Source organism: Tympanuchus pallidicinctus, unplaced genomic scaffold (assembly GCF_026119805.1).
Source record: "Tympanuchus pallidicinctus isolate F22 unplaced genomic scaffold, pur_lepc_1.0 scaffold4, whole genome shotgun sequence".
In the NCBI taxonomy this organism is placed as follows: Eukaryota; Metazoa; Chordata; class Aves; order Galliformes; family Phasianidae; genus Tympanuchus; species Tympanuchus pallidicinctus.
In genome coordinates this window covers 13,291,406-13,314,495 of record NW_026294758.1, presented here as the reverse complement: position 1 = coordinate 13,314,495, position 23,090 = coordinate 13,291,406, and the positions used below count along the sequence as shown (strand labels likewise).

Here is a 23,090-nt window from a genome sequence, read left to right as displayed (position 1 = left end):
CCACCCCTTGCTTAAACAGGGACACCTAGAGCAGGGTGCCCAGGACCATATGCTATTGGTTTTGAGTGTCTCTGTAGTTGAGGCTCCACAACCAACATAAGCACCACTTTTCTAATGTTTTCCTTCCACTGGGCAGACTGACTGAGGAGAGTTTGTAACCCTGTTGCCTTCTCTTTGTTCCCTCTCACCAAATATTTATACATGTAAATGAGGCCTCCTGAGCATTCTTTTCTGAAGGCTGAACAGTCCCAGATCTCTCAGCTTCTCATACCTTGGTTTTCACAGTCCTGCACTGGACTCTCTCCAGTAATTCCATGTCTCTTTTATATTGGAGAGCCCAGAGCTGGACACAGAACTGCAGATATAGCTCACCAGTGTTGAGCAAGGAGGAAGGATCACCTCCCTTGACTTCCTCCTCATCTAGCCTGGGCAGCTATTGAACTCCTCTGCTGTGCAGGCACGCTCCTGGCTTGGGATTTACTTGATATCCACCAGAACCCCCAAATCCTTCTTTGCACAGCTTCATTCTGGCTGGTCAGCCCTGCTTCCCAGGGTGAGGATCAGGTAAAGATGTTTCCCTTATTGAACTTCTCCAGATCCCTGGCAGCCCAATTCTTTAGTCTGTCCAGATCCCTCTGGAAGTCCAGCACACCCATCCAGTGTATCAGTCTCTCCTCTCCATACCGTGTCATCTGTCAGCTTGCTGATATTGCACTGGGACACAGTTCTTGGATCATTAACAAAGATTTCGACCCAGCTGGGTGCCCTGGAGTACATCACCAGTGACTTCAGTTGTAACAAATGCATAAGAGTGACTTGACAGAAGATTAGTTACTTCATTGAGTAACAGAAATCATTATGTAGAGTAGCTCGTTTGTTTCCACGGGTGGCATAAAGAGCTTAACAAGCTAAAAAGTTACCACAATGATCATGTGAATTGTGACTCTCTTTTTGGCTTTAATTGGTTATCTTTTTTATGAATATTTTGTTTCCTGTCTGTGGTGAAAAGAAATGTGGATAAGAAAAAAATAATGGGAAGGTCAGAATCATAGAATCGTGGAATAATAGAAAGGTTTAAGTTGGAAGAGATGTTTAAGATCATCTAGTTCCAGCTCCCCTGCTATAAGCAGGGACACCTCCCTCTAGACCAGGTTGCTCCCCATCCAGCCTGGCCTTGAATGCTTCCAGGGAGGGGGCATCCATCCTCTCTGGGTAACCACTTCCAGTATCTCACCTCCCTCATAGCAAAGAATTTATTCCTAATATCTAGTCCAAATCTACCCTCTTCCAGTTTAAAGCCATTTTCCCTTGACCTGTTGCTACATGCCGTTATAAGAAGACTTTTTGTGTAGGCCATTCTCTTCCCAATCTGTTTGTGCTTGGGATTGCCCCAACCCAGATGCAGAACATTACATTTGGTCTTGTTAAACTTCATGAGGCTGGCATGGGCCCACCTCTCATGCTTTCCAGTCCCCTCTGGATGGCATCCCTTCCCTCTGGCGTGTCAGCTGCACCACTCAGCTTGGTCTCGTCTGCAAACTTGCTGAGGGCGTGCTCAATCCCACTCTCCGTGTCGCCTACAAGGATGTTAAAGGGCACCAGACCCAGCAGCGGTCTCTGAGGAACAGCCCTTGTCACCTGTCTCCTCTTGGGCACTGAGCCACTGACCGCTACTCTGAGTGTGACCATCCAGCCAGTTCCTTATCTAGCAAGTGGTCCATCCATCAAATCCAATCTGGTGACCAGGATGTTGCGTGGGACAGTGTCAAATGCTTTGAACAAGTTTAGATGGATGACATCAGTTGCTTTTCCTTTATCCTCTGGCACTGTATCTTCCATCATAAAAGGCCACCAAGGCTGTCAGGCAGAGTTTGACCTTGGTGAAGCCATGTTGGCTACCTCAAGTCACCTCATCTTTTATTTTCTGTGGGCTTGAGTGGGGCCTTGAGGAGGATCTGCTCCACGATCTTGCTAGGCAGAGAGGTGAGACTGACTGACTTGTTCTCTATATCTTCTTTGACTCTCTTCCTGAAAATGGGGGCTATGTTTCCCATTTTCCAGTCAGTGGGAACTTCGCCAGACTGCCAGGACATTTCAGATATCATGGATAGTAGCTTGGCAGCTTCATTCACCAGTTCCCTTAGAACCTATGCAAGGATCTCATCGAGTCCCATGGACTTTCGCAGCTTCAGGTTCTTCAGATGATCTCAAGTCTGATCTTCACTTACAGTGGGCAGATCTTTCTTCTCCCAGTTTTTAACTTTAGTTTCTGCAACATGTATATATAATGTTTATTATTATTATTATTATGCTATATAATGTAAGTGTATATTTAAATGTTTTTCTTATGTTTAAAATACTTGATGGAATAACAAATAACAATTTCACTGCACTACACTGAAGCAGTATCGAAAGACTTCTACTGTATATACCAAGATTGCTCTAAATCTTCATTCTGAAGTTGTTCCACACTAATAAAAGACCATGACTTTTAAATTAATTCTGTATTTTTAACATGGCTTCAAGCCCTGATTCTAAAAGCTGTTTTACATGAATATAAGGTTATACCTACATGAAATGGCTTCCAGAAACAAGATCTAAGTACTGTTATCTGAATTTCCAGTTATTAAAAAGTCAGATGTTTTATAGGAGAATACAGAAACAGCTTAGAGGCCATGAGAATTGCCATTTCTGGATAGACATTTAAATAACAGCTGTTTGCATGCAGTTCACATTCTTTACTGTAGTTATTGCTCATATTTAGCCTATCATTTCAGCAGTATATGGCAGGATAATCCCACATTTTTACTTCTTTCTAAAGAACATATATTCCATCATAATGTAGAATTCTCATTAGTGACACTGGTAGTTTTTAAATGCTTTCAATGAATGCATCTTATAACTAGTAATATTGTCACTTCTAGGAGCAGTTGCTGTTCTTACGAAGGGAAAAGAAAATGCACAAAGAGAGGAAGAATGTCTCTAGGCAGCCAAATGAGATTTGCCACTTGAAAAGTACATACACTTCCCCTCTATTGAGGCAAGGGAACATTCTCATTGTCAAGATGGATTTCAGGAATGCTAATTATGTTGAAGTTTTAATCCCATTGATTTTCATTATAGACCTGCTAGAAAAAATGTAAATTGAGTTTCAGTGTAACTATATGTTGTCTTCCCAATCTTAATTCCAAGAGAATGTATTTGTTCTTATTTGTTCTTTTGGAATTGGAAGATTTTTAGTAAAAGGAATCATTAAATGCCTATATATGTATATATGTATAAGTCTGGCACCTCAATTAAATTAGTAGCGGTTGATTAACCATTAAAAGAGAAAATAGGATCAGCATGTGGTTCCTTTAACTATTTAAGAGAACTGGATCAGAACTTCAAAGCAGTCATCAGGTCTGAATCCAGATATTTCACTGCTACCAGTAGAATTTAACAAAAGCTATAAAGGAAATAAGAGAGATTTTCTGTTCAATTAGCACCTGTGAAATTACCGTTCCTACCAGTCAGCATGACTGTGAGAGTGTGCGTCTGTGTCAGCAGGTTATTTCAATAGAGAGGCAGAATATGAGCTTTCCAACTGGTAAACTTCATTTTACAGCGCTGGTGTGGATATTCTTCAGCTTGCACATTTTTTCCCAAGAGTGCTGACAGCTCCTGAAAACGTAGATTTTAAGACATATTCATTCGCCTTATTTAAAGAAATTACTAGTCTTTCTAGTGCAAATATGACAGAAAACAAAACATCCTTTAGAATGAATCTAGGAAGAGAAGGAGATAACAATACAGCATAATGTGTGTGTCACATATCTGAGTTTTTATGTATTTGTTTCCTACTCCACAGACAAAGATAGAAACAAATATAGGAACAACTAAACAAATTAAGGGAAGAAAAAAAGGAATTTTTTTCAAGACAGATAAATGTAAATGTAAAACTAGAAAAGTTTTACAGTTTTGAAAACAGTTTTCTGTAGTCATCCTTAAAGCAAGCTGAAGTTCTGCAGAATTCAATGTCTAATCGGAAAATATCCTAGTGTTGCTGGAAAGCTAATGAGTTTTCTTTTATTCTTCATGCCAAACCTGAGGAAGGGAGAAGTGCATGATTAGCACAGGGCTCAACGGATTGCACAGGGTTCAATAACAAGTGAAAAGAAGTATTTTGAAACACAATTAGATTGCTAATTTAATTTTTACATACCTAAATTATGCTTAAATTGGTGATATGCTGTGTTCTCTGCCATAGCCATTTACTGTGACTAGAAGCAGAGAATATTCCACTATTGCACAAGTCTCCTCCATGTGCAACTGCCAAATCCATATCCACAAAAACCTTGAGACTGGTAAACAGAACTTGGAATCACAAATTTCTCACCTTAGGATTATAAGAAATAAATTACTGCTATATGACCCTTAGGGGCCGTCATTCCTTAAGTGTGAAAGCATGACCACATATCAATTACTTTGTAGAACAACTTGAAAGTTTCTATGAATTTAGCTTTCATAATAAATATGAAGTTTAATTTTTGTGATTTTTTGTTGTGTTTCTGAATAATTTCTAATTTATTCAGATTAATCTTAGTAATGTTTAATTGGCTATGTTACTTAAAAACAGTTAGTGTCATTACTCAAATATAGCAGAAATGTCATTTTTCAACATGTCAACTAGAAATATAAAAATCATTTTTCACATAAAGATTAATACATAAACAAGAGCTCAGCAGAGAGGTTTCAGAAACTTAATGTTCCTTTCTACAGTTTGGCTTTTTGCTTTCTCTTTTACAAAAAGTCATGTTTCTGTTTGGAAACAACATAATTGTTGTGCCTTTGACTGCATGGTTGAATAATTAGTAGTACAAGCTCAAAGGAAGCATTTTGTGTTTGATAGATACTATGTGTGTCCTGAACGAAATCACCATGGAGTGATGGTGGTTTTCTGCTGTGGCTGTAAATGGGTTATACACTGCAGTGTTATTAAGGTTCATCTAATCACTCTACTGGTTTATCTACTCTCCCTGGATTTTGGGTTGTGCCTCCAGTATTGCAGTAACCAAGAGATTAGGAAAGCTATGCTGCCTCAGTCCTTTTTAACATGTACTGTGTTTAACATGCGCTGTGGCTGCTTGGCATTCTGAGGTACAAGAGAGAACAGTGAAAGGAGATTGGAAGCGCTTTCAGGTAGACTAAAGGTTATTGCCAGAAGCATATCGTGTTGTCCATGTCTGTGGAATTAGGACAAGAAATAATAAGACAGCATAGGGAAGATTCACCTTGGCCTGCAGTCAAACGGCAAATGGGATTGTAAAATATATGTTCCTGGAGCTTTTGAAAAAGTCATTCAGCAAACATTTGTCAGGAATGGTATGGATTAAGTTTATGTGACTTGAGATAGAAATTCTCATCTGAAGCCTTATTTTTCAGTAACAGCCTGTCCTCAAATAATGTATCTTCATTGTAGAAGTCTGCTTTCTAAGCCAGTTCTGTTAAAAGCACCTTGAATATGTCTAGGAATGCTATTAGTAAAATTAATGTTACGAAAATCAAAACAAAACAGCTAAAACTATTTCTTCTCTGTGCATTTTTTTCTGAGTACCACTTTACAGATAGGAGATTGTGATAAGTACTTCTTATGCGCCTCGGTATCAACTGGGATGGAATTGTTTTCTTCAGTGTCTGGTACAGTGCTGTTTTAGTTGTAGGAGAAAAATGTTGTTGATAGCACACCAACATTTATAGTTGCTAAGCAGTGCTCTACAGAGCCCAGGCCGTCTTAATCTTAAGGAGATTTGAAGGGAGTGGGGGTTCATTTCTCTCTTCTGCTGCTCTGGGTGGCCGAGCTGAGCATCAGTTGGGGTGGTGGACAGTTGCTTGTGCATCATGTGTTCATATATATGTATGTATTTGTCATAATTATCCTTCTCCTTTTCTCTATGTTAGTAAATACTTTTATCTCAACCCATGGAGTGAATGAAGGGTTGAGGTAACAGCAGATCTGACCTGAGCATGTTAACACAAAATGTTGCGGTAATTTGGTAATTGCTGGTCACAATGTTGATTTTTTCCCTATTTATGAAGTTCTTTAAGAGTCTTTTCATGGAACAATATTGTGTAGCTCCTTACTTGCTGTTTATTTTTCCTGCTGCATTGTTTGTCATCTCTCGGGCTTGGATTAAGGTTTTTATTTTGCTATGCTGTGTGGCACTGGCTTATATCATGTCAAAGTTGGCAGCTGAGAAACAAATGTTCTGTGTGTATTCAGCTCTGCAGTCATCTTTGGGCTATGGAAGCCATGTTGTTGACACTACTAGTAATTACACTCTTTGCTTTGTCTCTTCCATCCCACTGGGAAGGAGAAGTGAGCGAATGACTTAGTTCTTAGCCACCTTCTTAGCCACCTTCTGGATTAAACTACTGCTGCTTGATCAGAAGTCTGAAGTCTGAGAGGTGCTGCCTTTGGTGGTGAGCTGAAATAAATGTTTAGTAAGAAAAAGAACAAGCACAAAGTAGTGGTTCTCTCATCCATCCTGTTTTCCCAGCTTCTAGCTGTTTAGCGACTTCCATTTCAGGGACTTCGTAAATTTGAATGGATTTTCCTTCAATTTTACACCTGTCAGATAGGTTTGCTTTTTAGACAGTTCATAGATAGCAGTTCCCCAGATATTAATCTCTGGGCCTTGTATGGAGAATTCATAAACATATCCATTCTATGCAAGCAAAAGAATAAAAAAATCACCCGACTAAATAAATCAGTCCCTGAATACAAAGCCTCTGTTTCATACACAGAACTATACAAAAAGAAGCCCCAATACTCTTTCATTATCTTGGCCACCTATTTCAAGGGCTCCTCCGCTAAGTTGAAAGATTTTTCAGAGTAAGTTTAGTGTAGGAGATCATCTGGTGGTTCCTCATAACAATGTGAATCTCAGCCTGGGGGCTATCAACCAGCATAGGAAAAAAGTGTATTTTCAGAGAGCCAAAGCTTCAGTGTGGAACCATGCAACAGTGATGCTGGCCATTGGAGACCATCATATTCCTCAGGCCGTGAGAGTGTCCACTGACATATCTCACAGGAAGGGAAGTAGTGTCTCACAGCCACCTTTCTTCCAAAACATTTTATGTAGTACTTGAAGAAAGGATTTTTACCATTAACATGTCATGGTTGTGAAAAAACAAGCCATATGAACATAACGTATGAATGGACACACTGCTGAATGGTTGTCCGTATTCATCTAGCTAGTTCCTATAAAAACATATACATAATAATCCGAAGAGACCTATCCTTGACAGAACAAGCTGTGCAAGGCTGTGTGGATGGCATGAGGAACAAGAAGAAGAAGCTGAAGTCTGAAACCTGAATTTCATGGTGAGGAACTTATGCATGTATCAGCCTTATTTACTGCACTATCAGAGGTCATCTGTAATCCCATTGTCAGGATTTATGGTTAGCACAATTACTGTGCTATGCTAAGCACAGCCAGAGTAATCTCATTCCAGAAAATGAAGAGCTTGGAGAAAGACAGGCTTGCAGATGTCTAAAGCAGATTTGTTTTCTGCATGCCTTCAATTTTGCATCTGTTTGTTTTGATGACGCTTGGTAAAGACAAACCAACAGAGGAAATGAAAGCTATATATTCATGCTGCAGAACCAGACATGCTTCATTGTCAATAACAGAAAATCTTTTTCTTCTATTTGCAGAGGCATAATCCTCATATTTTCAAGTAATTTTTAAATCCTTTGGAGGGTTTTTTTAATTTGTGAACTGACATAAATGTAGCTGTCCAAATTAAATATACTCAAGCAACATGTTTACCTAGTGCTTTATGCTTATTATCTCCTAGAGTAGTAATTATTTATCTTGAAATGAGTTCTGCTTCTCCTGTTAAGAGTGGGAATAAGTGACATATCTCCTTATTACAGTTTATGTCTTGAGAGACATCAGTGATATCAGGTTATATTTTCCTTTTTTTTTTTCTTTTTTTTTTTTTAATGTGCTATTCTTCTAATAGATTAGGATATAAACACAATACTCATCTTTAATCTGAGGATCTGTTTGAACCAAATACCCAATGTTTACTCAATCTCATCTAATTATTAATTGCTTTGTGATGCAAACTGGTGTGTTGTATTTTAGATCCTGTAAGTATGAGATCATAAAAGAAATCCTCAAGGGACTTCTATAGCCATGCTATATTCAAATGGTTTGGTGGGGATTTTTCAGAAGAATGAAAAGATATAAAAGAATCCTTAATTTCTCCTGTAATGCTGTCTTTTCCGTCTTTCACTAGATCTTTGTAGATTACTGTACAGCTTTGCACTTGTGTCATCTTTATGGACCGTGGTTTGTTGTGGAATAGGTCTGTGTTAAATGAGATTAAGAGAGTTATCAGTCAGGTTTTATTTACTGAATTGCAATTGCTACTGTAGGATTAAAAGCAATATAGTGCAAGTTAGCATTTTGTTAATAATATTAAAAGTAGATAGTGTTTCGCTATTTAATGACATTAAGAGTTCCATATGACAAAATATTCCTTGAGAATCTGTATCATGAACCTGTCACACAGCTTTTTTAATTGCTACTATTTGATTATTTTTTTAACTTTCTTACATCAAGTTGATTGTCATACTCTGGTGTACTAGAATTAACAGAAATGGTTTTCTATTTAATGACTGACATTGACCACACTGAATTGTGCAGTCACTGCAGTGATATTATTACTCCCTTGGAGATTGCAGTTTGCCAAGCTGTCATGATTTTTGTTAAATGAACTGTGGATATAATAGTAGCAGAGATAAAACAACAGAATATAATACAGCTTGTACCTGTCTGCAGAAAGATATATCTTAGTTTTAAATAAAAGACAAACAATCTCCAAAGGCTGCATTTGCTTTTGTCCTTCATTGTTAGTAGTCAGTGGTGTATCACAGCCATGAAGTGCTAAGAAGAATAATTGCTATCTTAACTTGAAGAAAAATACTCTTTCTATTCCAAATATCTTCATGCGGCAGCTAGTCTGAAAGCAGTTAGTCACTGATGAAGCATATTTGATGGCACCAGAAGCAGGTTATTCAGTTTAGACTTTTCAGGCAAAGTAAATTTCTTGGGAATTTAGAGTGTAATAGCCTCGTTATAGCTTTTGGAAAGAGACAGCATGACTCATGAAGTTATTGGAGTATTTGGTAAAAGTTAATGAGCATATGCATTAGAAAGTCCAATTGCTTTGCAGTATTTGAAGTATAAGGATGTTTTCAGATGTTTCCTTGTAACTGATAAAAGGGAAAAAATTAATAAGTTTTCTTGTAGAATAATGTCTGATTAATAATAAAGAGAAAAGGACTGGCAAAATTGCCAATGTTAACAATGGAAGTAGCTTACTTGTTGAGTTATAGCAAAACCACTGCAGAAGTTCCAGCTGTTCAGTATCCTTCTAGAGGAGCTAGCTAGCTAAATGTTGATTTAAGAAATACACTTAGCATTAATAAAATGTACTGAAGAGTTTTTAAAAGATCTTGAAATACCAGTTGCTGTGGCTGTGAAACAGAAGATGAAAGTCAGTGTTGTCAAGTTCAGGTAAGACATCTCAAGAAGACAGTCCATTACTATATATGTTGGGGTATCTGATGTCTCAGGAAGTAGCTACAGGTGAGCTTCCTCAAGGCCCATCTGTCAGTCATGCGCCTAGAAATGTTTGTAATTTGTCAGCACTGCTTTGGTCGAAGAGTAGGGTTGCATTGCAAGTCTTATGGTTTGGACCTTAATCAAACTTAATCAAAAGTGTTCACCTAATGAGTATGATCTAATGTCATTCAGGGTGGGGGGTGGGAGGGAGGGGGAAGATCTAAAACCAGATCTTACTAATATAAACTTTTATATTACATTGTAAGAAATTATTTGGAAAATATTATCAACTCAAGTTATTATCTATCTCCAATTTCTTACTCATTTTGTTGGGATTGAGCTGAACAGAACTGAACAACAAACTATAGAGTATCGCTAACATGTTAGTTTACACTTTAAATACTCTTTAAAAGTAGTTCGCCTGGGGTTAACTCACTGTAAACTAATAAATATGGCAAACCAGGATTGGAACTGCAATTACAATTAGTAGCTTGTGTAGTGTAGTACCTATTCCCTGGTGGTAACAAGTTGCTTTGGATTTCAGAAGCAGTACTCCTGAAGCTAGGAGAAGGTAAACACTTTTACCATATATGGCCATAGCTGACAAAACACAGTAAGTGGCCTTGATAATTTGACTGCCTTCAATTTAGAAAATTCAGGTCTCTTGAAAGAAAATCACACATATTTCAAGTACTATTTATCGCATCTGAAGCATGAGAACAAACATTCATTCAGATCAGGACTTACACAGTTCTGCACCTTAAACAGAGGCTGTTGTGGGGAAAAAAAAAATAAAAAATAAAAAAAAATAGACATGTCATTTGCCAAATCTGGGACATCTATGGGAGACTTGAGAGTCTTAAAACCAAATAAGTGTTCTGTTTTTGAAAATTATCTGCCAAGGCTAGTTACTCTTCCTCCAGCCTGTTCAGAACTGTCTCTGATATATGCTGAGACCCTTTCCTCATGCATGCCATTTTCCCACTAGATCACTGAATCATGCTAGCAGAGCAAGCATGTGCCCTCATCCCTGTGCACCTTGTCAGAAAGAAGCAAAACAGAGCTGTATGTCCCACATCCATATTAGAATACCTACCATGCCTCTATGCTGCCTTTTTAAGCTCCTGTTACAGATCTCTCTAATGTTTCCTTAGATGTATAGTTTAAAATATTTATCAGTCCGTTAGGAGGGTTGGATTCAGGATGGTCCTATGTACACCTGCATGTGTTTCAGATATGTATGGGTGTGCTTTCTTTTTCATTGTGAAATGGAAAAAGTATTTTTATAAGTAAATATCAAAAACTTCTGAAAGTAAGCCATTTACGTTTGAAAATACAGATTTCCTTCTGGCTTGAAAACAGGAATGGCAGTTTATGAGCCATAGGAATTTTATGAGTTGATGAGAAGATTTCAAAAACAGAGCTACATTTAAATAGGTCTTTCAGTTTTTAAGTAACAGCTGATAACAATGAAAAATGACAGCTTCACAACAGACATTGTTTTGTTTTAATGCATTCTGTGGCGTGCTTGCCTGTGCTGGTGACAAGGAATTTGTTTTCTTCTGGCACTGCTGTGCATCTGGCACAGCAGCAGGAGAGGGAGCTGCATTTTGTTGTATTGTGTGTGGCACTTACAGAGCCATTAGTTAAGTGCTGATTGCACCAGCTTTGTTGTTGGGTGACACATGATGCAAAAAGGTAGAATAGGAGCTTTAAACTTGACAAGCTTAGTGGACTGTTAAAAATGTGGCTGGAATCATAGCACAGTTTGGTGCAAGTCAGTCATTAATTTCAGTGGGGCAAAGAGAACAAAACAAGTTTCTCATTTAAAAACTAATGCATTTGGAACTCACCTGTGGAGATTTTACTTTCTTCCTTCAGAGTACCAAAAAACCACAAAGCTTCCTGTAAATAAAGCAGCAATTCAGTTTGTATTTGGCTTCAGAAAACAACATATGCAAAAAAAATCCTGATTATAAGCGATTATATATACAAGTGTTTGAATAGTGGTGTTATGGATGAATTCTACTCATAAAATTGGAGCATTTGAACATTACAGTTAATTACATACTTTGTAGTTTGCTTATTAGATGTATAAAACCTTTAACTATTTTCATTGTAGATGAACAATACCATATTTCTAGATTCATATTTCTGGAGATGGCCGCAGTGATATGTTGAAGTGCATTGGCTAAATGCTGACTGCACAAGGAATATGAACTTTACTATAACTACAGAATTTTGAGTTTGCTTTTATCAACTATTTCAGTATTTGAATCTAAGAATAATTTTCTTCATGTTGGTATCTGTAGAACTGAAACAACTCTTCAGAGATAACAAACTTTTAAAAAAATTGAAATCTTTACCTACTTCATTATGTTTGTAATGGGAATATTATGTCCAAAATATTTGTGCACTTTTTTAGCCTTTATAGAAAGAAAATGCTGTTAAGTACTGTAAGTCTCTTCTCATACAGTATTTGACTTGTATTCTGAATCTATTTGTATGCTATTTGTAATTACAGCCATTTGGGACTCAGAAGAGTAAATAATAATTTCAGTTGCATACATTTCTTATTTCCACAGGATGCTCTGGCCCACTAGGGATAGAAGGAGGAATTGTGTCAAACCAACAAATTACTGCATCATCCACTCATCGAGCTCTCTTTGGACTCCAGAAATGGTATCCATACTATGCACGACTTAATAAGAAGGGTCTTGTGAATGCTTGGACTGCTGCAGAAAATGACAGATGGCCATGGATTCAGGTAACAGATGGAGCTGAGGAGAAAAAAATCTCCTTGATTCAGTTGCCAGAGTCACTTAAGGAATTGATGATGACAAGTGGTAATCTAACAGCTAGATTCTTTTTCACTATCAGAAATGTAGCCTAGACTAAAAGGGGCTATTTAGTTGCAAAAGAGGAATAATCTGAACTTTACAAATGCACAAATCTTTTTAATTTAAAAAGTGTGTGCATATGTTCCAATGTGACTCTAAGCCACAGAAGCAAATTTATAAAGAGCCTTTTCAAGGGAGCAGCTTTTCACTTATGCTACATTTATTCTTTAGGTTGTTAGTAGCATTTAGCAGTGATCTCTTGGTGGAGTTACTCTGACACACTCCTTGGGCATAATTCTAGACTGCTTTAATGCAGTCTTAGCTTTACCAGAGCCTTTGGGAATTGTTTGTGCTCCCTGCTGAGCTGTTCCATGCGTATAGGTTAAGCACTGTGTGCATCTTGCTGGAAGTAACAGGAACTGTTATAATTAAGGTTGAAATAGCTGTTTGAACATATCCACAGGACTGAAAGTACATATATTTTTTCAGTCCTGCTTAGGGATATTATGGTTAGAATGATTTAAATGGTGGTGCTCCACTTTACAGACTGGATTTCTTTGCTCACAGCAGTTGACTTTGGTAAAAGTCATGAAGCAGTTTGATACAAAGTCCTATAGTTGTATTTTAATGAAGATAATGATTATGTAGCGATAGTTGTTGGTCTTTACTTTTATGGTGTTTTTATTATATGAGAACTGGACTGAGCTTTACCATGTTCAGCTAGATCCTAACAAAAACAAAAAAAAAGTCACTAAAGCAAATATGTGAAGAGGGTGCTTTGCTCCCTCCCTCATACTGTGGGAATAGCAGAAGATAGTACTCAGCATCTTGTGCACTAGCCGTGAGTTGAGCTGTCTGTTAGTCTCTTAGTTGTGGCAGACACACTACTGTTGAACCTACCCTTGTGTGCACTGCAGAATTTTTGTTTACGTCTTCATGCTGACTTCAGGTTTTCCTGAGCAGTTCCCAGATGTTTTGGAAAAAAGCCTACAGGATTGCCTGTTCATTTTTCTTGTTTGGAGAACAGGCAGAAAGCACTGCTTGATGAAAGTCCTCTGGAGCTACTGTGAGAATGCCGGGTTCTGTCAGTTTAGAAAAATGAAGCTTGTGTTACTGTTTGTTATTCACTGCAGAGTGAAAACACAAACGTCCTTCAGTGTATCTTAAGTCAGTTTTCTTCTGACCAGAGGGGTTAGGAAGTTTGTGAAATTTATACATTAAAAAAGACCTGGAAAGAAAACACAAAAAGACTTAAGGAGAATTACGTGGAGTGGAAAGCTGTTGTAATTTGAATAGATAATGAAAAACATCCATTTTACAGTAGCTTTTGGGCTGCTTTTGAGCATGTGCTTTATTAAATATTCTGGAGAAAGAAGTCAGAGTCAGTTAGCATTCACCCCCTGAAAATGCCTTTAGTAGAAGATGAACTGGATGCATGCGGTCAGTGGTCAGTTAGTTCTGTGTTTGTACTCAATGAAGCCACACCACTTCATTGAGGGAGCCCTGAGACAGATGTGAAAATTCCTATCCAGACTGTAGTGTCATAGAATGGTTTGGATTGGAAGGAACATTTAAGATCATGTAGTTCCAATCCCCCTGCTATAAGCAGGGACACCTCCCACTAGAACAGGCTGTTCAAAGCCCCAGCTAGCCTGGATATGTCTTCCCTTCGATCTTACCTAGAAGGAAAGTTGGACTAATTGAGAAAATACACAAATCTCAGCCCAAGGCATTACATTTAGAAACTGCAGATTTTTTGAGTTAACGTCTCAATCTAAGTAGCACCAATCATCTTTGGGTTATTCTCTAATTTTGACAATTATAGTATGTAAAATCTGCTTACTAAAATCTAATTAACTGTTATAATTGATGTATAGTAAGCAGTATCATTCCTTTTTTTTCTCATATTTCCTTAAAAGTAAACTTTTGTTCACAATTATTGAGGCATTTGCCAATATTTTTACCGGAGTTCAGAACAAAAAGAAAAATACTCTTTGCGAAGAAAAATAAGTTTATATCTTGAGAGAATTGTTCTTTTCTTTTCTTTGCTTCTTGAAGCACGTGGGGTCAGCAAATCTTACTTTGGTACAGAGATGATACTTGTAGAGGAAAAGTAGTTCTGGAGAAAACTGATTTTGATTTGAGAAGGATAGAGTACCTCAGGAACTGACACTTAGGCACTGTGAAGTAGTCCTTTACACTAGAACGCTGTCTGATTCTTCAAGAATGCAGTACACACTAAAAGACAGGTACTGTCTGTCACCTTTAAGAGTGAACAGTTTCTGTTGAGAGAAGAAAAACCCAGAAATCCTATATATATATATATATATATATATATATATATATATATATATATATATATAAGTGTGGTCAGCATCTGTAATGGCCAGAGAGATGCTTCTTCAGTCAGAATACTCACATTTGTACCAAGTTTTTGGATATTTCTCCTTTGGTCTTGTGGAGTAACTGCTCCTATCAACCAGCTTCCTCCTGGGTCCTAATATGGAGGGTCTGCATTTGGGACCTTCTCCACATTGATCTGAGAGATGGAGCATCAGGTCCTGAGTATGGCTCTTGAGAAACAGCCTGAATGTATGACAGAGTGAGTTGAAACTTTTGAAACCAGAAATGCAATTTTAGGAGATGCAAATTAACATTTAGTGCAGTGAACCTGACACAGTAGCCTGTTACTCTACTACAATTTCCAATGCTAAATAAGTTCTAAAGGAAGCAGTTATATCCCACAGAGTATGATTATATATGGCCCTGCGCCTATTCTTACTTTGTTCCATTACCATTTTTCTATCATTTAATTTCTTTATTTATATGTAGCTTGACAAATGAAAGGCTTGAGTGCTTTACTTAAAACTTGCAAAGAGTGCAGATTATTTTTTTCTAATCCTTCAGGTGTCTGACACTCATGAACTAATTAGTATGCAGTTTTGTTTTCTGTATTCTCTAAATGAACTGAAAATTGAAATTGCCATTTTAAATTTACATTCTCTACATGTAATTAATAATGACACTACAATGCTTATAATTGGCTTGTGATTTAAGGGGTCAGTGACCATGCTTTTCAAAGAAAATTAAAGTCAGAGTAACTTGTATCTCCCTTTTAAAGTTCTGCTGATCTCTGTTTCCCTGCATAGGTTGACACAGATAAAATAACACTTGTGTGTACAGTTCACTGCTTTATGAGTGGCATTAACGTCTAATATTTTAGAATACAATGAGAAAAAAATTCTCATTGTCTTCCTGCATTTCCACAGTTTTATGTTTCCAGAATTATTCAATTTCTCAAAATGGTCACTTTGCCTGTTCTGGTTAAACTGTTTTTGTCAGAACTCTTTTCTTAAGAGAGTACTGTTTTTTCTTTACCCTTTTGTCCTTTTGCATTCATGTCTTTAAAATATGCTATTTCTCTTCATTCTGACTCTATCTCTACTCCTTCCTTCAATCTAGTTCATATCTTTGTTTTCCCTTCCGCACTGTTCACATATGAATTTTCCTAAGGCAGTACAGATCAGAATACAGATGGCCATGAACAGAACTGTTGATCATATTCTCTCTCTACCACGTGCAAAGTAATTTTAGATTTAGGGGAATGGACCAAGTCCTAAATTTTCACTCTGACTCTCACATACCTATCTTCAGTCATCCTTCTTTCCCCTTCTTCACTCATTTTCTCAGTTTTCGTCATTCTTCTTCCCATTCATGTCTATACTGTGCTCTGCTGTCCTGAAATAAAATTGTAATATTTTAGTAAGAAAAGCTAATCTCTGAAACAAGGCTGGAAACAAGATGTTCTATATTTAGCTAAATATGCAAAGACTTCAGCCATAACGGACATGCAGAAAATATATAAAATGGAGTGCCATAAAGAACACTGTAAGAGAGGTAGAAAAATTTGGTATTACTAGCAATATAAGGAATAGTGTACAGTACCAAAATTATTAAATTGTGCAGTTAAGATGTATGAGTAACTCTGGAGAAAGAGTGCATCTGAAAAACCATGCTCACAGATGAGAAAGGGAAGTGGGTAAATATTACCCCATAATATAAGAACGTTGTTTCTTCAGACATCTACAGTAGTTATGATCTTTCTGTCCTATTAAATATATATATATATCTATAAATATATATATGTATAAGTGCAATGGATTACAGATCAACTTATTTAAAGCTTAATTGGCCCAAGAATAGTAAGCCTTACACCACCTGTATCGGGGAACCTGAACTGGGGAGGGAGCTCACAGCAGAACTCCAGCGGTTTCTACCACTGTATTACAGATCATGCTGAGATTTGTTGGATGCTAAGTCATAGAGAACATTAAGAACATCCTCAGAAGTGTGTGCCAGAATTAGAACAAAGTAAGATGGTGCATGAAGGCATGCAAGAAATGGGTGAAAAGAGTAGGGTGAAAGGTACCATATTTAAGATCAGACAGTAAAAGTCTGAGTGTACAGTGAAGTTTTAACTAAGGGAAACATGGGGTAAATTTAATTTCCTGGCGCTAGCTGAGGCTGCTCAATTAGACAAGGAGTGGAAAAGATCAGTACCTGCTGGTGACCATGTAATTGCTGCTGTTCCATGGTGACTGACAACATCTGAGAACAAGAGATGCTGAAATTGTACTTCGCTCCGGAATGTGATTGAGAAGATATCTGTGAGGAGCAAGCCTGATAATAGCAGCAATTGTGGCATATATGAGAGGTTATCACCATTTTTTTCTTCTAAGTGTTCTGGGGCTTTTGGACATGGAAATTGTTTTTATATAATCAGTATTTATTAATCCACAGGCGCAGAGAGCAGATTTGAGCATACGCTATAGTCAGAGAATACTAAGAAAATGAACTAAGTACTGTGGTTGAGGGCCTGATGATTGTTGTATATAGGAGGTTAAATTGAAGAATAAAAAAGTATTTAGTTATCAATCACTAAAATAGCAGGAATCGTTTCTCTCAATTCATTTACGTTGTTACAAGTTGCCTTTCAAATAAAAAGATCAAAATATTTTTCTTTATTACTATGAGAAGGAAGAGGACAGTTTAAAGTTGGAATTAAATGCATTTTCATCTTATTAACTCCTTTCAATGTCTATTTTGTACTGTTTTCCTTTCTGAGATCAATTTTTAAATATCAAATATATTTTGAAAATCAAAAACCTAGAAGTCTTATGTAGAATATATGGAAACAGAGTGCTATAGTATTCTTTAATTTGTTCTCTAAATAGCTTTTCTGAAACTACATTCTGAAACTTAGATACAACTCCATGTTTTGAGATATTACAGGTTAATTGAAAAGCCGTCCAACTTCTCATTGGCAATTTGCATATATTAGTATTCTGATCTAAAACAAATATGTTGTTTTATTTAGTTTTAAGTACTACTTTTTAAATATAGCTTTTTTTTTTTTTAAATACTACTTTTAATTTCTTTTGTCTTTTTACTAACTTTCGCAGTTGAAAAAGAATCTTTTGTTGTTACACTTGTTGGAACAGAACTTCCCACTGAGATTCTCAATTAGAAAGTGGTATGTGCACCAGCAGGTTCTCTCTAAAGCTTTCTCAGGTTCCTGTAATAATTTAGAATTTTAAGATCAGACAAGTCTAGTTAGAGTCACAAAACTGTAGTTCTTCTATAGTATGTCTTCTGTTTCTACAGCAGAAATCAGAAGGATTAATTAAGTAGCAGTGTAGTAGGCATCCTATGAAATGCATGGAAATGGTCAGTTCCCTGGAGGATGTACACAGAGCCTGCGCACTGTCTGGGAGATGGCATTGTTCATCCAGAGAACAAAACACCACAGTGTTGCCCATACACAACATTCACCAAATTGCCTTTGTGGACTAATTATTCTACTGATATGTTCGAAGACTTTGTAATTCTCAAGATAAGACACAAATTGCACTCTATTCATTAGGATACTTGTTTTATTGGATTTAAATTCTTGTTTCTATACCAGAAGCACTTTAGTCGTTACTGATGCTTTTATAGTGATTTAATTCTTCTTTTTTTATTATTTAGTCTGAATATATTGAAATATTATTTCTGTTTGGCAGAATGCTTTTTTTTTTTTAATTTGTAGCTTTTTTTTTTTTTTTTTCCCCACATAGGTACCTAACACAACCCTTATGGCCTCAGTCTGAACTCTGGTTCTCAGCCTCCCTTTTTGAGTGCTTACAGTCTGTAACGCTGGCACGATTAACTGTGTTTACTCATTGGCCATTTACTCGACTGCTCTAACACAGAAACAATATCCTACAAGCTGTTTAAGTTCCATCATTCTCATCCTCAGCCAGGAAGGAGAAAAACATAAACTTTTTTTTCTTTCCCCCCCCAAAAAAAAAGTGGGGAAAAAAATAGCAGCTTCCACATCAAGAACTTCCAAAGAGCAAGTATATACCAGATGATAACTATTTGCTAATAAAACGATAAAACCTAAAATACACAGAGGTCTTTCAGAACATTCATTCAAACATCTGTTAGTAAGAGCTCTAAGCAAACGACCATCTGTCAAACCATTCATTTTGTCAAAGTTCATTTCCTCATTCATGAGTACTGTTGTATCAGCTTCCAAAAATACCTATCATCATAGATTAAATATTTAATATTACTTAATATAGCTCTCAGCTTAGTATAATGTGGCCAAGTGAACCTTATGAAATATGATCTGAGAGCCATCATGTAAGGTGATTTGAACCATACAGGAAGACTTAATCTGATAAGTTAAGTGCTCAGAAATGTATTAAAGGTCTTCACTTCTTGTCAACAATCCAAAATTTTACTTAGTTCCAAATGAGGATTTCTTTGGGGAGTATTAAAAAGTGACAATAAGTACCTGAAAGCCCTTGGCAGGAGAGAACAGAAACTAATAACAAAGGTACTTCTGAATTCTCTCAAAATAGCCCTACAAGGACTTTGGAACTACAGAAATTGGAAAAGCTCTTAAAATGGTCAAAGTTCGCCAGAAGTTAATTGACTTCAGTGAACTCAAAAGTCTGCAAACTGTAGATCTCCATCAATGTCTAAATCTTTAGCTTACAGACAAAAAAACGTATTGTTTATCTACTCAGACTAGAAAACAAAAGGACTAGACACCTGTTTCCTAATGTAATCATCCAGATACTCCCTTGTGTCCCATGTCTCGTTATCTATTTGATATTATCTTAAATCTCTTAGTTTCATTCTTCATACACACAAACACCCACACACATACGTATTCAAACAACTTTTGATTGAGGTTTCAAATACACAGAAACAGTCAGTTCAGTGTTAATATCCCCATGGCAACAAAAACTTGATGCTATTATAAACACTACCCATAGCATGTTCTGTCAGCCTCTGCATCAGCTTTCCTTAATAATTCTTTGTAATGGAGCTGAATGGCTGAAGGAACAGTATTCTTGAACACATTGTTTCATGTACCTTTAACAATGCATATTTTGAACTAATGATTCGTCATAGTCATCATGGTAATCAAAACAGCAAAAGGTAATAGACTTAAATGAGTGTGTCTGTCTGCTCCAAGAGCAAGTGGCAGGAGATACCTTCACAGCTATATGGAGGCCAACAAACTGTAATGGAGTGATGGGCATTGCAGTTCCCTAGTGGGAACACCATATAAACCAGTTAGATGACACTATGCTGGTGTGAGATAGTCGAATAAGTCATATTTTGGGTTGCAAATGTTCACTTCCAAGACGGCAAACTAAATAATTGTTGCTTACAGGTGGTCTTCTGCTAGGTCTTACTTCTAGAAGGACTGTTTTAAATTACTTCACTACAGCTAATGATTGGGATGCAGAGATATTACTGCATGGCACAGAGACGTGCATTGAAACTTACCTGTGTGCTGAGTTCATATGGTGACAGAACTGCTCAGTGGAAATGGAGGCTCTGAAACAGCATCAGCTTTCAGAAACCTGCAGACCCTGGCTGTACCTCAGAGCTTCTCTGTGATTTTAGAGATATTGGAGAAAACTGGCAGTCTTACGTGGTGAGTGTAGGAGTTGCCAGCACCATGGTATTAAAGCAGGAAACAGGGTATGGAGTAAACTCATAGTCCTTGACCTTTGCTGAAAATGATGATGTGTGCTTGTCAGCTGACTTCACTGGAACTGTGGATTGAAAAGAGTGAGTTTTACTCTCACATTTTGTAACCTTATTCCATGAGTGGTTAAGATAAAGAGACATTGTTCAAGTCCGAAGTTCTCAATGATATTTTTTTTCAATTTTGAGGAGAGTTTCTGTTGGTCTATTGCAAAGCCAAGCAATGTTTCGCATTTTAATTAAATCTATTGCCTATCAGATTCTATAGAAAGAAAATTTGTTTTAAGGAAAAATACAGAGCTAATTAAAATGATAAGAAAGTCTCTTTGTTTTTTTCCTGAACATCAGGACACTCAAGGGTAACTATTCTTAAATATTAACTTTTTTGAGTATTGATTGTTAATTTGAAGGGATAATGGAAAGTATGGGTTTATTTATTGTGATTCAACCAATATTGAGCCAATTTCACAGGACTCAGGAGGGATTAATCATTCAAGCCTATTTTTCATTTTCTGTAATAGCATCTGTGGGTGGCAAAATCAGACAGGTGACATAGTCTTTTCAGCAGACACAAAGCCATCTGCCACCGGTGTGCTTATTAGTCTACCTCTTCATTCCACTTGCATCCATCTAGAGCCTTGGCCTCTCTCCCTACTCAACCAGTCTCATAGCAACCAACAAATTATTTTTGAAGTTGATAATATGTAGGAAGTATTGCTTTTATGTACTCCTATTTTCCTATTTGTATTTCTACCACAAATTGTGTCATGAAGTGAGTACATTCTAGCAGTTGTTCTAATTATTATCAGCCAGAAAGTCCTAATTACAACTGGAATTTCACCGTTCTTGGGTCTTCTATAAGCTGACAGTGAAAAAGACTTTAGACTAATGAGACAAGCTATTAGCAGATACATGGGAAGAACATAAAGATGTTATAGTCAGCATAATAGGCAGTATAAAACCATCTGTGGTTGCCAGGCCCATTGGAAAGTGGGGATTGAAGAAGGTATTTCACGATTAGAATTATTTGAACCAAGAAGGAAAAGATGTGCAAAGATGTATTTTGTGATTTATGTTTAATGTATCTTGTGTTACAAAAACTGAAATATTGCATCATGAGTCATTAGGAATTAAAAACACTATTGGAGTATAGACTGAGATAGTATAGCATGTTTCTCATGGACTCATTAAAAAAAAATCCGGACCAAATTTAGATTCCTAGCATCTCCCAAAACTGACATAGCCAAAATTATGTTCGAAAGGCGTTTTTTCCTTTGCATAGCCCATGACCTGCAGCCTATGAAATCGATCTTCAGTGGATCTTTTCACCTTTCTCTACAGTTGTAAATTTCTATAGATTCTGCATTTAAAAAAAAAAAACTGCATTAAAAAAAAAGAAAGTCAGGGTAGTGAACTATGGTTAAGAAGTGCCCTCCACAAAGATTGCTATTCTTTTGCTATCAATGCTATCCTTTACTGACTGTATTCCGGTGAAGGAACTAAGTAGCTTCAGTTTTCTTGTGTGTTTAAATTAGCTGGGAATGTGTAAAACCCCTGGTAGTTATCCCACAGTGCAAGGGAAGTCTGATCTCCTGCATGTTCTCAGTTATTTCAGTTTTTGCTTCAGCTTGCATCCCTCAATCAATGGGTTTTACTTCGGGCTTAGCTTTAATGTTCATAACTAATGAAGAGATTTTCTTCATCTGATTTGTCATTTTGTAGCACATTTCCTTCTGAGTCACAGTATCCTTGGCTGAGAAGATACAAAGGACCTAGGCAAAGCATGCCAAAGTCCAAATAGGAATTCTTCCCAGTTGTCCTTGTTGAGATAAGAGTAGGTCATATTTATTATCAAAGTTTGTACTGAATTTTTCATGTAGGATTAAAACAAAAGTGTGTGTTTGTTTCTGCAGTCAATGTACATACCAGATACAGTTGATCAGAACTATTTTACATGCTGACATACATCCAGACTTTTTTTTTTTTTTTGACAACTGTTGTTATTTGCATTCCTTGACTGTACTTTAAGATTTATTCTAGACATTTTGGGGAAGTTCTTTTCTGTTGCCCAAGGAGGCTGTGGATGTCCCATCCCTGGAGGCATTCAAGGCCAGGCTGGATGTGGCTCTGGGCAGGCTGGTCTGGTGGCTGGCGACCCTGCACATAGCAGGGGGGTTGAAACTTGATGGTTGTTGTGGTCCTTTTCAATCCAGGCCTTTCTATGTGAAGATGATTCAGAGTTAATAACAGCAATAAATGACTCCAATTTAGCTAATCTTAAATTGCAGGTATACGTATATATATATAATGCCAAGTTAATCAGGAATTTGTAAATGAAAAGAAATTTTACAAGGCTGTGGGCCTGTAAACAACGTGAGATTGATTATGGACCTCTATTTAAGAAGGCAGCCTAAACATACCAGTATTTGAATAATTCATATAATGCATTTGATGTCATTCATATCAACTACCATCCGGACTAAAATAATGGCTTAATAATAGGAGACAGGCCAAATAAGTTTTTAGTCTCTCTAATTATGTAAACACTTGGAGGCACAAAGTGAATATTTTCAAAAAA

General features: G+C 36.9%; 1 protein-coding gene across 2 annotated transcripts in view; it reads left to right on the top strand.

Moving 5' to 3' along the window:
• EDIL3 (EGF like repeats and discoidin domains 3) overlaps positions 1–23,090 on the top strand; it is a 271,818-nt gene that overhangs the window by 182,400 nt on the left and 66,328 nt on the right. For both annotated transcript variants that reach the window (XM_052700525.1, XM_052700524.1), the window contains one exon: positions 12,206–12,387. In XM_052700525.1, coding sequence (XP_052556485.1) covers positions 12,206–12,387 — 182 coding nt within the window. The remainder of the gene's footprint in view (positions 1–12,205; positions 12,388–23,090) is intronic.